The sequence below is a fragment of the Panthera tigris genome, chromosome A1 (genome assembly GCF_018350195.1).
Source record: "Panthera tigris isolate Pti1 chromosome A1, P.tigris_Pti1_mat1.1, whole genome shotgun sequence".
NCBI lineage: Eukaryota > Metazoa > Chordata > Mammalia > Carnivora > Felidae > Panthera > Panthera tigris.
The window spans coordinates 237,767,092-237,779,467 of record NC_056660.1 but is presented as its reverse complement, the minus strand read 5'-3'; the positions used below and the strand labels follow the sequence as shown (position 1 = coordinate 237,779,467).

The 12,376-nt window shown below is 57.8% G+C and overlaps 1 protein-coding gene across 5 annotated transcripts in view; it reads right to left on the bottom strand.

The window, feature by feature from the left end:
* Positions 1 to 3,550: 3,550 nt before the first annotated feature.
* The window catches only part of LOC102966506 (tubulin polymerization promoting protein), a 28,436-nt gene continuing 19,610 nt past the window's right edge, over positions 3,551 to 12,376 (bottom strand). For 4 of the 5 annotated variants that reach the window (XM_042998180.1, XM_042998164.1, XM_042998177.1 and 1 more), the window contains exons 3-4: positions 8,111 to 8,264; positions 3,551 to 7,941 (exon numbers count right to left, since the gene is read on the bottom strand). In XM_042998180.1, coding sequence (XP_042854114.1) covers positions 7,747 to 7,941; positions 8,111 to 8,264 — 349 coding nt within the window. In that variant the 3' untranslated portion in view covers positions 3,551 to 7,746. The remainder of the gene's footprint in view (positions 7,942 to 8,110; positions 8,265 to 12,376) is intronic. The other variant, XM_042998186.1, reaches the window with a different exon arrangement.

The window sequence follows — 12,376 nt, the reverse complement described above, 5'->3', positions numbered from 1 at the left end:
TACAATTACAGTGCATTTCTGAAAATTAGAGCACACACGGACAAAATACTAGATTTTTAGTTTGGAAACTTCTTATCTTATGTAAATACTTGGCTTCTAGGTAAAACAAAGTACTTTCTTAAACCAAGCCTACTTAATGTATGGAGAAGAGCAGGCAGGCCTACAGGTGCCTGCGCGTGTCGTCGGGCTCTGCCAGTGGCGGTCGGGGGTCGGGCGTTTCCCTCAGGAACCGGGGTGGCCTCCCCGGTTCCCTCCTGTCTGGTCGTGGCTGTGTCCTTTGGCATCAGTTTCTCTGCAACTTAGCAGGAAAGCATGTCACAGCAAATACGGTTTTTGTGGGGGAGTGCGATTTCTTTCATCATACCGTTTTTTTTAATTTATTGAAAAGATTTTAGCATTCAACCATTTTAGGCTTGTTGGAAACGCTCCCCATGCTATTACCTTATGTTTCTCTTGTTTGGGTTTTGTTGAGCTTCTTAGACCTGTGAGTTTATAATTTTCATCAAATCTGGGAAAGGTCTGGCCACCATTTCTTCAACATGGTTATTCGATCCAGCTTCTGTCCCACCCTCCCTCCCGGACCCCTGTTACACCCAGACCACTTGGTAGCATCCCCACGGGTCCCCAGACTTCGGGTCTCTTTCCCCATCTTTTGTTCTTGCCCTCCATTGGGGTCATTTCTGCTGCCTTGTCACAGGCCTCATCCATTCTGCAGTTGGGCCTGTGTAGATAATGGATTTTTAATTTCAGAAATTACATGTTTTTAGTTCTAAAATCCCATTTGGTTCTTATTAACTTTGTGTCCCATTATGTTCGTGTTTCACTTAACTCCTGAACCATGTTCTTAACGCCTTTGCTGCAGATAATTTCAGATGATTTCTAGAATGGTTACACTGATGCTCCGTTAGAAGTGTATTAGTTTCTGTCGGTCCATGTTTCCAGCACTTACTGTCAAAGATTTAATGTTTTCATTCTAGAGGGTGTGTGATGCATAGTGTTTTTATAGATAGACTTTATCAGGTTAAAGAAGCTCCTTGTAGTGTTAATTTGCCAAGACGTTTTTTATCGTGAATGGATGAATTTTATCACTTTTTCTGCAGCCATTGAAGATGACCATGTGGTTTTTCTCCTTTATTCTGTTCATGTGGTTAATTACAGTAATTTGCTAATGTAAAAACAACCGAAATTTTCTGGGTTAAGCACAGCCTAGTAATGGTGGGTTTTCCTTTGCAAACATACTGTTGGATTTGGTTACTATTTTGTTTAGGATTTTGTATTCCGGGTACCCCACTTAATATCTGACATTTAATTATTGGAATTCTCTGGGTCTCCATTTCCTCATCTGTAGAAAGGGGTGATAAGTGCCTGCCCCCGCTGTCGTGAAGAGGAAGCGGTAGCTAGAGTCTGGTCCCAGGACCCCGCTGACGCGGCACCGCATGGTGTGGTTGTCGGCTGGGACGGCGACAGGAACCCGTCCTGTCCCCGCGGTGACGCCACCTACGGTCCTCCCTTAAGGTACCGCTCTCCTCTGCGTTCGCACCGCCACGCCGTGCCCGTGACGGAAGTTCGGCTGTGCACCCTTCTCTGCTTTCTAGGAGAATTCAGGACAGGTTGTAACTCTCTCTTCCCTGAGCGTGCGATGGAACTTGCTGAGGAAGCCAGTCGGGCCCGAAATGCTCTTTGTGGGAGACTTCTGGCCACGGGTTTAGTTCCCTTAGCCCCTTCTCACAGAGCGCCGTCCACCCCTCCGTTCGCCAGCCCCCCGCAGTGGGTTTGGGGCCATGTGGCTCATTCTGAGTGGGACAGAGAAGAGCTGCCGGGCCACCAGGGTGGCCGCCGTCCCCTCCAGAGCCTTGCCGGCGGTGCCACTGACCAGCGGGCCTGTTTCTCTCCTGGGGGCAGAGAGCCCTCCTTGACCTCGGCTAGACTCCGTGTGCGTAAGAAAGGAATGTCACTGTGTCAGCCACTAGGTTCGGGGGCTTTTCTACTTTGCCATTAGTTACTCGGCCTAAGCCCTGGGATGGCGCAGGCTGTCCCTTTCTTCCTGAGTTCTCATAAGGGCTGTATCTCGAATTCGCTCATATTGCCTAATTGTCCAAGTTTTGGGCCTAACAGTCTTTTAATGGCATTTCCACGGCCTCAGCATCTGGAGCTGTGTCCCTAAGGCAGACCCGTCGGGGTGGTGGTTGCTTCAAGCAAGTCCTTGCCGTTCGGGGAAGGGAAGGGACGTGGGTGAGCGATGGCCACGGGTTGCTCCCGACCTCAGGCTCCATCTCCACTTTCAAGCCAAGGACGCGTTGGGGCGGCCCTGGCCGGTGACAGAGCAGGCGGAACACCAGGGCCAGCTGCGGGGCTCTGGCGGGGCCGGCAAGGCTTGGTCCGCACCTGCGTCCTCCCCATGGCACCAGGGCCACCCTGTCCCCCTGGCCATGGTTCATGCTGGTCCATGGCACCGCTTTCTCTCTCACTTCCTCTCCTGCACCACAGCTTCTGTTCCTTTCCATCTTTAGTGGAAATTACTGACACATTCGGCTCTAAAACCTTTTACTTTACCGCTTTTCTCTCTTTTCTCTTGCCATATCGCCTGACATAATCGATACGCTTTTGTTTCTTCTTGTTTTGTATTCTGTTTCTTCTGTGATTGTCCCCTTCTATACTGTAGCCATTTTCACCTCTGCTGGGTTTGGAAGCTATGCGTTCTTTCTGGCATATTATCACAGCGGGTGTTCATCTAATCAGGGCTTCTGCTCCCCCTGGTAGTGTACGGGAGCCATGAGCATGTACCTCCCTGGGCACCCTTCGGCTTCCATGTGATGGTTTTTAAGGGGTTTTTGGTTTTTGGTTTTTGCTTTAGTGTTTTTGTTTTGTTTTGTTTTGTTTTTGAGAGAGAAGGACAGAGAGAGAGCCAATCCCAACCAAGTAGGCTCCACCCCCAGCACAGAGCCTCACTCTGGGCTAGAACTCACAAACTGTGGGATCACGACCTGAGCTGAAATAAAGAGTCGGACACTTAACTGACTGGGCCACCCAGGCGCCCCAGTGTTCGAGTATTTTAGTGAAATATTTTTGCCCACAGAAAGCATTTATTTACAGGGTTTTTGTATGGTTACTTACTGCCTATTTTTTGAGCCACTTCCCTGCAGACATTCTGTCTGTGGTCATGTTCTTGCTGCAATTAGACTTACTTTTAATGTCTGCTGGTGCAGTTTTCCCTGTTGTGGTCTTAGAATGAATGCCTTTATCTTCAGTTTTGAAAACTATCTCACAGAGGATTTCATGTTGGTACTTACTCGAGGACATCATTGCTATGTCTGGGCCCCCACCCGGGGCTGCACCAGGGCGAGATTGGAACGAGCCTGGGACTACGAGGCAGGAGTCATCCCGTCTAAATGAGGAAGCAAAAGTCTCCTCCCTGCGGGGAGGTGACGTGAGACCCTGTGAGCTGTGGCTCCCGTCCCTCCCACATCCCCTCCCACAGCCCGTCCGTGTTAGATATCAGTGCCTGTGCGTGACTGCTGGTGTAGGTGGTGCGCCTTGAGGACAACAGATCCACATTTCAACACCTTTATTTATCACTTTACCAATTTGACACACAATGTTAACAGCGAACACAGGAGGAGCAGTATGCAGACAGACACGAGCTGTTTCGCTACAGGTTTGCAGGTCAGGCCTTGCAGGTCAGCTCTGACCGGGGCCACCGTGCCTCACGCTCTGGGAGGGAGAGGAGGGCCACCCCGATCCCATACGTATCCCTGGTTGAGTGCAGCTTTGAGACGCCAGCAGACGTGCCTTTCTGAGTCAGAACACCCAAGACGTCGACTCTACTCTTCACCATCACACTGATAAAGTGATACACTCAGGACTCCCTAATGGTAACAAAACAGTGTAAAAATATATTGCATATATATATAAATTTACTTCCCTTTCCTGAAAAAAACTTAGTACAAACTAGTAGTATCCGATCCCTTTCAAGTTTCTTTTAAGTTGTGCGGGTTTCCTTTGTGTTTGGCTTGGTTTGGGTTTTCGAGAGTCTAGAGGGAGAGAAAAAAACCTCTCGAAGCTCAGGGTGGCCACTGCCCAGCCCACCTGGGGCCATGCCCTCCACATGCCCAGGGACAGAGGCCATACCCTGAACCACCAGGTTCCACAGTGTTCAGTAGTCAATCAGTGGAGGGGAGCTGTTCGGGGTCAGTGTTTTAAGGACATTCTAGCCTATTGGTAACTTCACAGTACAGCTGAATTGTCAACCTGGCCTGCACGGAACAGGTGACGACGGGGCGTCCCATGTGGCGTGGGCTGCGGGACGGGGGAGCAGCCAGCTTGTGTATGGAGAGAGCTGGGCTGGGTCCCCAGGGCAGGGCCAGCACATGCTTTTCCCGTAAAGGGCCAGATGGTGAAAATCTTAGGTGTCCCCTCCTACCACCACCACGCGACGTAGCGCAAAAGCAGCCACACGTCCTGCCCCACTGAGCACACGGGCACAGCTGGGCGCCAGAAAACTATTCACAGAGGCGGTCTGGGGTGGGGGCACGAGCCCGCCGCCGCAGGCCCTGTCCACCGAGCAGCCAGAGGGACGCCCGCGGCCTGTCCTGAGCGCCGAGCACGGGGACGCGGACGCAGAGCCACGCCAACAGGAAGCGGTGCCCTCGAGCCGCCTGCGCGCACCGTTCCCCGGCCTCTCGCATCGGCCGTGATTTTCATCTGCCGCAGACGTAGGACTGGGGACACTAGAGGTGTGAAAATACTCCAGTATAAATCTGTATCTTCTGCGATAACATCCTAAACTTACATGATTTGAACTTCATCTTGGTAAAGCTGACTGTTACCGCCGCCTAGTTGCCTATCCTATCACGTTAAATAGAAATAAATAAGTGTTCTGGTGTGATCAGTGTTAAGCGCCCTCCGCCAGTTCTCCTGACACTCAGATGCTGCCAGCCCTGCCCTCCCTGGCAGAACGCGTCCTGTCTCCTCGTGCTGTGCAGTCTCTCGCTCACAGACAGACGCTGGATTTCTGGGTAACCGCGGTTAGTAGAAGCTAATTGGCATTGCAAATAACATGCAGCAAAGACACACACCCTGCCTGTGTGTTCTCCGCGTTCAGACCCCGAGGGAGGAGCATGCGTGTGCGTGCGTGTTCTGTGTGCGGGGGCCACACACGTGCGGCGACACGTTTAGCAGATGATTTTAAGCCGATGGAATGGAGAGCGCTGAAGTCTCGTGATGGAGTCTTTGCTACCTCCCCCTCCTTCCTGACTGAGGGAACGTCCGTCCAGGCTTTGGGGACGGGCGCCGTCCGAAGAGGCTTTGGGGTTGGGCGGGGGAGGCAGGGGAGACTGTAGCCCCCGTGTGGCCAACCGGACCTCCCTGCTGTGGGACGGGGTGGACCGCCAAGGGGTCCCATTCACAAACCCCACGGGAAGGTGCTGCGAGAACAGTCAGGAGCACGCTGGGAAGCGCTGGTCACAAGTGAGCACTCAGCTCCACCAGCCTGCGGCACTGGTGCCTTCCGCTAGGAAGAGGGCTGCTCTGGGGAGGGCGTGACAGCAGGGGTCCCCGTGGGCAGGCAGACGGGTGGTTTCTCTTGCTCAGACCCCAGTCTCCCAGGGTGGCCCTGGGGAGGCTGTTCTGCCTGGAGACTCCGCTCTGGCACAGAAGATGGCCTCCTGGGGGTGAGGGGGGCTGAGAAGGGCCGGTGGAAGGGGGGCTATGCATTCCCGGTACAGGCTGTGGCACGGGGACCCTCGTCCCTCTGCTCACTGGGGCATGCACGCTGTGGGAGCCAAGGTCCTGCCGGACTCCAGTGTCCACGCCGTGTCATGGCTGTGCTAGTGGGGACCCGGGTGTTTAATGGCAGGAGGCGGAGCCCCACCGCCTCAGACGGTGCTCCCCAACGTGGTGCCCGAGAGGGTCTGGGAGGAGGTCGTGTTTGCGATCTGCTCGTTGTTGAGAAACATTTGTCGTGTTCAGAGTCGCCTTCCAACATTTCCCACGTCCTCCCCTTGCCTCCAGATCCTCACCGCGGTCCAGCCGGGGGTCCTGTGTCCTGCTTGCTCGTCCCTCCTCCAGCACTCAGTCCTCGGTTTCTCCACCTTCCCCCACCATGGGGTGGAGAGGCCTGGCCGGGCAGCTCAGGATCGCCAAGGTAGAAACTAGAGACTGCAGTGAGCACAGGTGACTCAAGGCCTGCAACCATCTCCGATTTTACGCACCGGGAAGTCTCAGAACCTCGGGAGGAAGCTGCTGGCGAGGCCCCACCGTGGGGGCGAGGGGGAGGACCACATCCCTTCAGAGGGGCCATGCTGGATGGGAGCTCGAGCCCCGAGCCCCACCGCACAGACGAGGGACCATCCCTAGCCCTAGCGACGACCAGCATGCCCTTTGGGCACAGGGAGGCGGGTGCGTGTGCCACCCCGGTGCCGGTCTTTATTTCAACCGCCTGTGCTGTGCGCCAGGGAGTGCCCCCAACCAGCCAGCTGCCACGGACACAGAACAGGGGCCAGGGTGGACGGGCTCCAAGAAGCATTTCCCTGAGGCTCCCGTGGGCTTTTCCCAGGACCAGCGCCAGGACCACACGGCCCCACCAGTCACTCGCCAGGCTTGGTGGCACTTCTGCAAGGGGACATGTCCCCATGAAGCCACTGTGACAAGAGTCCCAATGCTCGGGTCCCCTGTCCAGCCTCACGGAGAAACCAAATGCCAACAAATGCTGCTGGCCTCAGGGCCCTTTGTGGGCCTGCCTCTGTCGTGTGGTTTTCTGCATTTGCAGGGGTTGGGAGAGGTTAGGGAAGACTCATGCAGAGACTGAACCACGAACCTGAACGGCGAACAGGGAGCAGCCACGGGGACCCACAGCCCGGAGGCCCTGAGTGCAGAGTGGGGCCCCGGACAGAAGACGGCATCATGCCAGCAAAGCGACTGCACGGGAAGCCTCGGCCGGCAGGGTCTCCTGGCCTAGAGACACAAACGGCAGGAGAGAAAGGGGCAGAAACGGTATTCTGTCTTCGCTGACCCATTCTGGGAACAAATACGTTTCCAGTTTCTTCTTAGGAAAACACAATAAAGCGAACGGTCTTGTCCTTGGCTTCCATTTTGACAACTTCAGACCGTGTTCCTCTGGTCCACTGAGGAGCCGCTTCCACTGGCTCACCTTCCTCCGGCTCCACGACGTGTGTGCGTGTGTGTGTGTGTGTGTGTGTGCGAGCATGTGCGTATTGCAGGCACACACATGTGGGTATGTGTGAGTGTGCACATGCAAGCACCTGTCCCACCTCCCCACACCTTCCTGATGTCCTGTTAGCAGCTCACTTCTGTCGTCTTGGTGCTGCTGGTTAGTGCGTTAGCTTGTGCCGCCCTCGAGGTTCCAGGGAGGGGTTTGCAGTTCAGCAGGTGGCCACCTTCTGACAGGGTCTGTCCCACTCACCCCTTGTGGCCCACCGGCCCCTTTAAAATGGCCTTTTCGCCTGCGAGTCAGGTAGCTAGTGTGGTCTGGTCCCAGGAGACGCTCTGAAAAAGGCCATTTGTTGTCGGCCAGCACTGGACGAGGCAGGTGTGTTAGAAACGGTCAGTGATTTCGGGGCCCCACTGGGGGGTCAGAGAGAAGCATGCCAGGCCCCAGGCAGGGGGAGGCCTGACTGCCGCCCCCGCGGCCCCGGGGCCCCAGCCTTGAGTTCTGCCCCAGGGAGCAAGGGAATGTAATGAAGTGTGAGGTGGCGCGGGCCGCCGCGGGAAGGGCTGCTCCTGGGCTGGCTACTTGCCACCCTGCACCTTCTGGTCATAGGTGCCCGCGTGCTTATAGCCCGGTACGTAGCCCGACTCATCCACCAGGTCCACACGGCCCGCCTTGCCCTTGCCCTTGCCTGATGGGTCGAAGCGTTCCTTGTGGGAGCCCGTGAACTTGGTCGTGTCCGTGAGCCGGGACACAGTGGGCGACGAGATGGCCTTCTGTAGAGGGAGAGAATGGGGCGCGCCCGTGTGAGCGCAAGGGGCCAAGTGAGCGCGTGAGGCCGTCGGCAGCTGGGTCGGCACACCCCCAGGGAGTAACACGTCCGCTGTCCCACCCCAGACCCCACGGGCTGCTGCCCTCCGGGGAGTCCCTGCTAGCCATGCTCACCGTCACCCCTGAGATGATGGGGGCCTTGCCCTCGATGAGCCTGTGCACCTCGCGGACGGCCTCCTCGCTGCTCTTGTCTTTGAATCTCTTCTTGGAGAGCTCTTCAAGCGCCTCCTTGAACTGCTCGAATGTGATGGTCCGGCAGGATTTCCCTCTGAGGGAGGAGAGCGCTCAGGGCCCGGGCCAGGGCCACTCCCCTCCGTAACGCACAGCCCCACCAAGTAGTGCCCCCAGAACCTGCTGACATCCGGGGACCAGGCGATGTCAGGGGACCCCTTCCCAGGGACCTGGTGGCATCAGGAGACCCCTGCCCGGGGACCAGGTGACATTGGGGAAACCCTGGCCCTGCCCAGGGACCTGATGACATCGGGAGACTACCTCCCAGGGACCTGGTGACATCGGGGGGCCCCTGCCTCTGGGCACCCAGTGACATCGGGGTAACCCTGCCCCCGCCCAGGGATCAGTGACATCAGGGGATCCCTACCCAGGAACCTGGTGGGGGCCCAGTGGCCTTGGGGAACCCCCACCTCTCTCCCACAGCAGAAATCAAGTCTAACGTTAAGATACAGAATATGCCCCTCCCCCACCCTGGTGTGCACTGTTTATGCCCAACAGTCGGTCGCCATGGGCAACGGCAGCAAATATAAATTGTCTTGGAAAAAAGCTTAAAGGAACCACATCCTTTATGAACAACTGGACATTAAAACAAAGCTGTTGTCTGGGTCTAAAATGGGGCGTGTGTGGCGTCCACTCAGAGCAGGAGGGAAAAAGTCAGGTCAAGACGCTCATCCCATCTGAACCACACAGAGGCCGAATCCTGCCTGGGGCCACCGTGGCCCGACGTCCCTGTCATCACACAGGGACGGGGTCGGGCGGCCGCCTCGCCAATACGCCCAGCAAGGTGGTCCCAGGGCCCGTCCCTCCTCCCAGGACCCCCACTGTCCCCACCTGAAAGCCGCCTGCCTAAGGGGCACAAGGGGGCTAGGGGCAGATGCAGCCCTATTCGTTCCCTGCCGCAGGCCACTCACAAAATTTCAGGAAGATTTTAAACTGTGCACGTTTTATAATTTTTACTAAAAACCATTTTTACCACTTTGGATCTCTCCTGCTAATCCATGGAGTGAGTCGTCAGGGTTTTAGAACAAGAGGTCCTGTGGGGGCGGCTTCTTGCCATGCAGGGACACCCTGTGGGTGCAGAGGCCTGAGTGGGACTGCCCTGCAGATGTCCACGAGCAGACGGCCCAGAACAGCCACCATAACCACGAAGGCACAAGGACAGACCCACACGAGGGTTTCCACGGAAGAGCAAAGAAAGGCAGCTCGGCAGAGAAAGGCCCGTCTCTAAACAGCTGGTGCTGGTACAGCGGGGACCCAGCCCTGTCCTGTGCCTCGAAGTGCCTACAGAGACTCACTCAAAACGGGCCATCGTCCTAAGTTCAGCACAAAGCCTAGAACTATAAACTTCTGGAAGAATACCTAAGAGAAAAACTTTGTGACCTTGGGTGAAGCAAAGATTTCTTAGAAACAACACCAAAAAAGTCCATAAAAGAAACAAGGAATTGGAATGCACTGAAATTTAAAACCCCACGCCCTTGAAAAGATGCTGTTCCGAGGAATACGAGACGAGCCACAGATGGGGAGAAAACACGTGCAAACAGACACCTGAAAGAGAAAGTTTTTCAAACTTAACAGGGAGGATCCCACATAGAAAACGGGGCAAATACCCGAACCGGACACTGTCCAGGAAGACCCCTGGGTGGCCAGGGCAGAGCACACAGAGCGCCACCCCACATGGCGAGTCCTACCGGGCCGGACGGCCAGCGTGGCTGAAGCCGGTGAAATGGCCGCACCGGGAGGATGTGGTCAGCCGGGCACTCCCGACGTGGCGTCCACCCGGGGAGGCGGTTGGGCAGTTACGGCTCTGAGCCCCCACGTCTGGGCTCGACGCAGGACAGACGCACCGCAGTCCCGCGTGAACCACGTAGTCAGGTGTCCTTCAGCAGTGAACAGCTGGACGCCACACGCAGGGACTCAGAGGCACTTGACGTGCCCGTCGGAAGACACGGGACACAGCCCGCAGTCGGGGAGCGGGGCTGGGAAGCCTGAGCCCCCACGGGGCCTGCACTCAACACAGACGCCCCTTCTGTCCTCGGGTGCTGGTCCCGACCACGACCGCACAGCAGGGGCTGGTGGCCTGGTGGGTGCAGGGATTCCTCAGACCCAGTGGTGGGCAGGGCAGTGGGCTCTGCCCCCGCAGCAGTTGGTCTCGACCCCTCCCCCCCCCCCAGCCTCTGGGGAAACCTTCCTGGGCAGCGAGCTTCTCACAGCAGCCGCCCCGCACGGAGATCCCTGCCCTGCTGCCGGGCCGAGGCCCTGTTTGTTTGTCCTGGGCCGTCAAAGGCACTCCTGTCTCCTATTCACGCCCTGCCCGGGTGGCATGTGGATGCCAGGCCTGACGGCCAGCCCCGGGACTGGCCGCCGGAGCACGCAGCCCTCTCTGGGCACCGCGGCACCAGGCGCCACCAGTGTGAGTCACTTGAGCTGGGGGTGGGGGGGAAGGCTGACGGGGGCTCCCATCAGAGGGCCACATTCAGAGCTGGTGGACACGGGCCTAAGGCCGACTCTCCCGCTCCACCTGGCCGGGCCGGGTGTCCCCAAGTGTCCCCACCGTGACTGCCCAGCAGGGAGTTCTCCCCAGGGGACCCGGCACCCTGCTGCAGAGAGCCATGCACAGCAAGTTCTAGAATGACAATGCCCGTCTCTTCCCCAGAGACACTGATCACATTACACTGCTCTCTGGACACAGAGTGAGCCTGTTCTCCAGAGTCCACAGAACTGGAGGGTGTCCCCACCCTGAAACCCCCTCTCCCGGCTCCAGGCCGGGCTGGCCGGTGCCCTGCCTGCAGGCCCGCCCAGCAGGAATGGGGTCACTGATCACACACAAGGCCCCGTGAGCTGGGGTTTCACTTTGCTTCCCAAGCCCTGTGTCCCCCAGGCCTCCAGACCCAACTCAGGGTGGGCAGGGGGCTGAACCCTGCCAGTGCCAAAGGTCACCCGGGGACACTGGGGCTGGCGGGGGCCAGGGCAGCCCTCCAGAGACAGGCGTATGTCCCTCCAGGGCCAACAGCAGGAAGGCTCCCGGGCTTCAGGCCAAAACGTGCCAGCACCTCCATGATTCAGGACCGATGGCACTCCCAGGGACACCTCTCCAAGAGGTGGGAGGCAGCATGCTGGGTCATTACATTACGGAGAACTTGCCGCTCGGGTGGGAGGAAGCTACTGGCCCCCCGTGCACCCCCCCCCCCCCCCCCCCGCAGCAAAGCCAGGGCCCTGGGAGACCTGTCCAGAGGGCAGCCTGGCTGGCCAGGGTGACAGCGCAGGCAGGAAGTGGGGTGTCGAGGGGCCACTTAAGGCTCTGATGAGGCTCAGTGAGAAGGAGGGGCCTGTGGGGAATTCCTTTGGGCTGGCAGGAGTGGGAGGCTCCTGGGGGAGCTGTCATTTGGCTGTGACGTAGCGGTGCCCTCACGTCATGCCTGACCTGGGGCAGCTCCCAGGCCAGACCAGCGGCTCCAACTGCACGCTGTGCCCAAGGAGGACCGCCGGTGGGCTGCCTGGGGGGCTCTGTCAAGTGTCTGGCTTCAGCTCAGGTCACGGTCTCAACGGTACACGAGTCCGAGCCCGGCTTCGGGCTCTGTGCTGACGGCTCGGAGCCTGCTACCGACCCTCTGTCCTCTCTCTCTGCCCCTCCCCTGCGTTCGCTTGCTCTCGCTCTCTCTTAAAAAAAATAAACAACAAAGAAAGGAGGACCAGTCGCAGCCAGACCTTCCTGGCAGACGGCGGCCGCCCTGCTCCTGCCCAGGGCTCCCCAGTGCCGCTGACCAACCCGCCTATCAGGGCCCGGGCACAACCATGACGCTGTGGGTCCGTAGGGGCCGCGGGGAGGCCCCGATCTGCCTGAAGGGGCAGTTGTGGCCCCGACTCTTCCCCGCCAAGTAGGTAAAAGCCACCGTAGCGTGCTTGCTTCATGCAGGAGCCTGGGGCTGGGCTTGCCCTGTGAGGGGCAGGGGCGGGGTCCCTGGGGGCTCCAGCCACCACCCCCCGCCCACGACCTGCACCCCTAATTGCCATCGTGGCTGTGGCAGGGGATGGGCTATGAAACAGACCCACTGAGGTCACTGAAACCATTTCTGAGCATTTGGGGAAGGTCACCTTAAAAGGACAAAAGGTGTGCTGAGACCCAGCATCCGCATCAACCCAGCGAGGGGC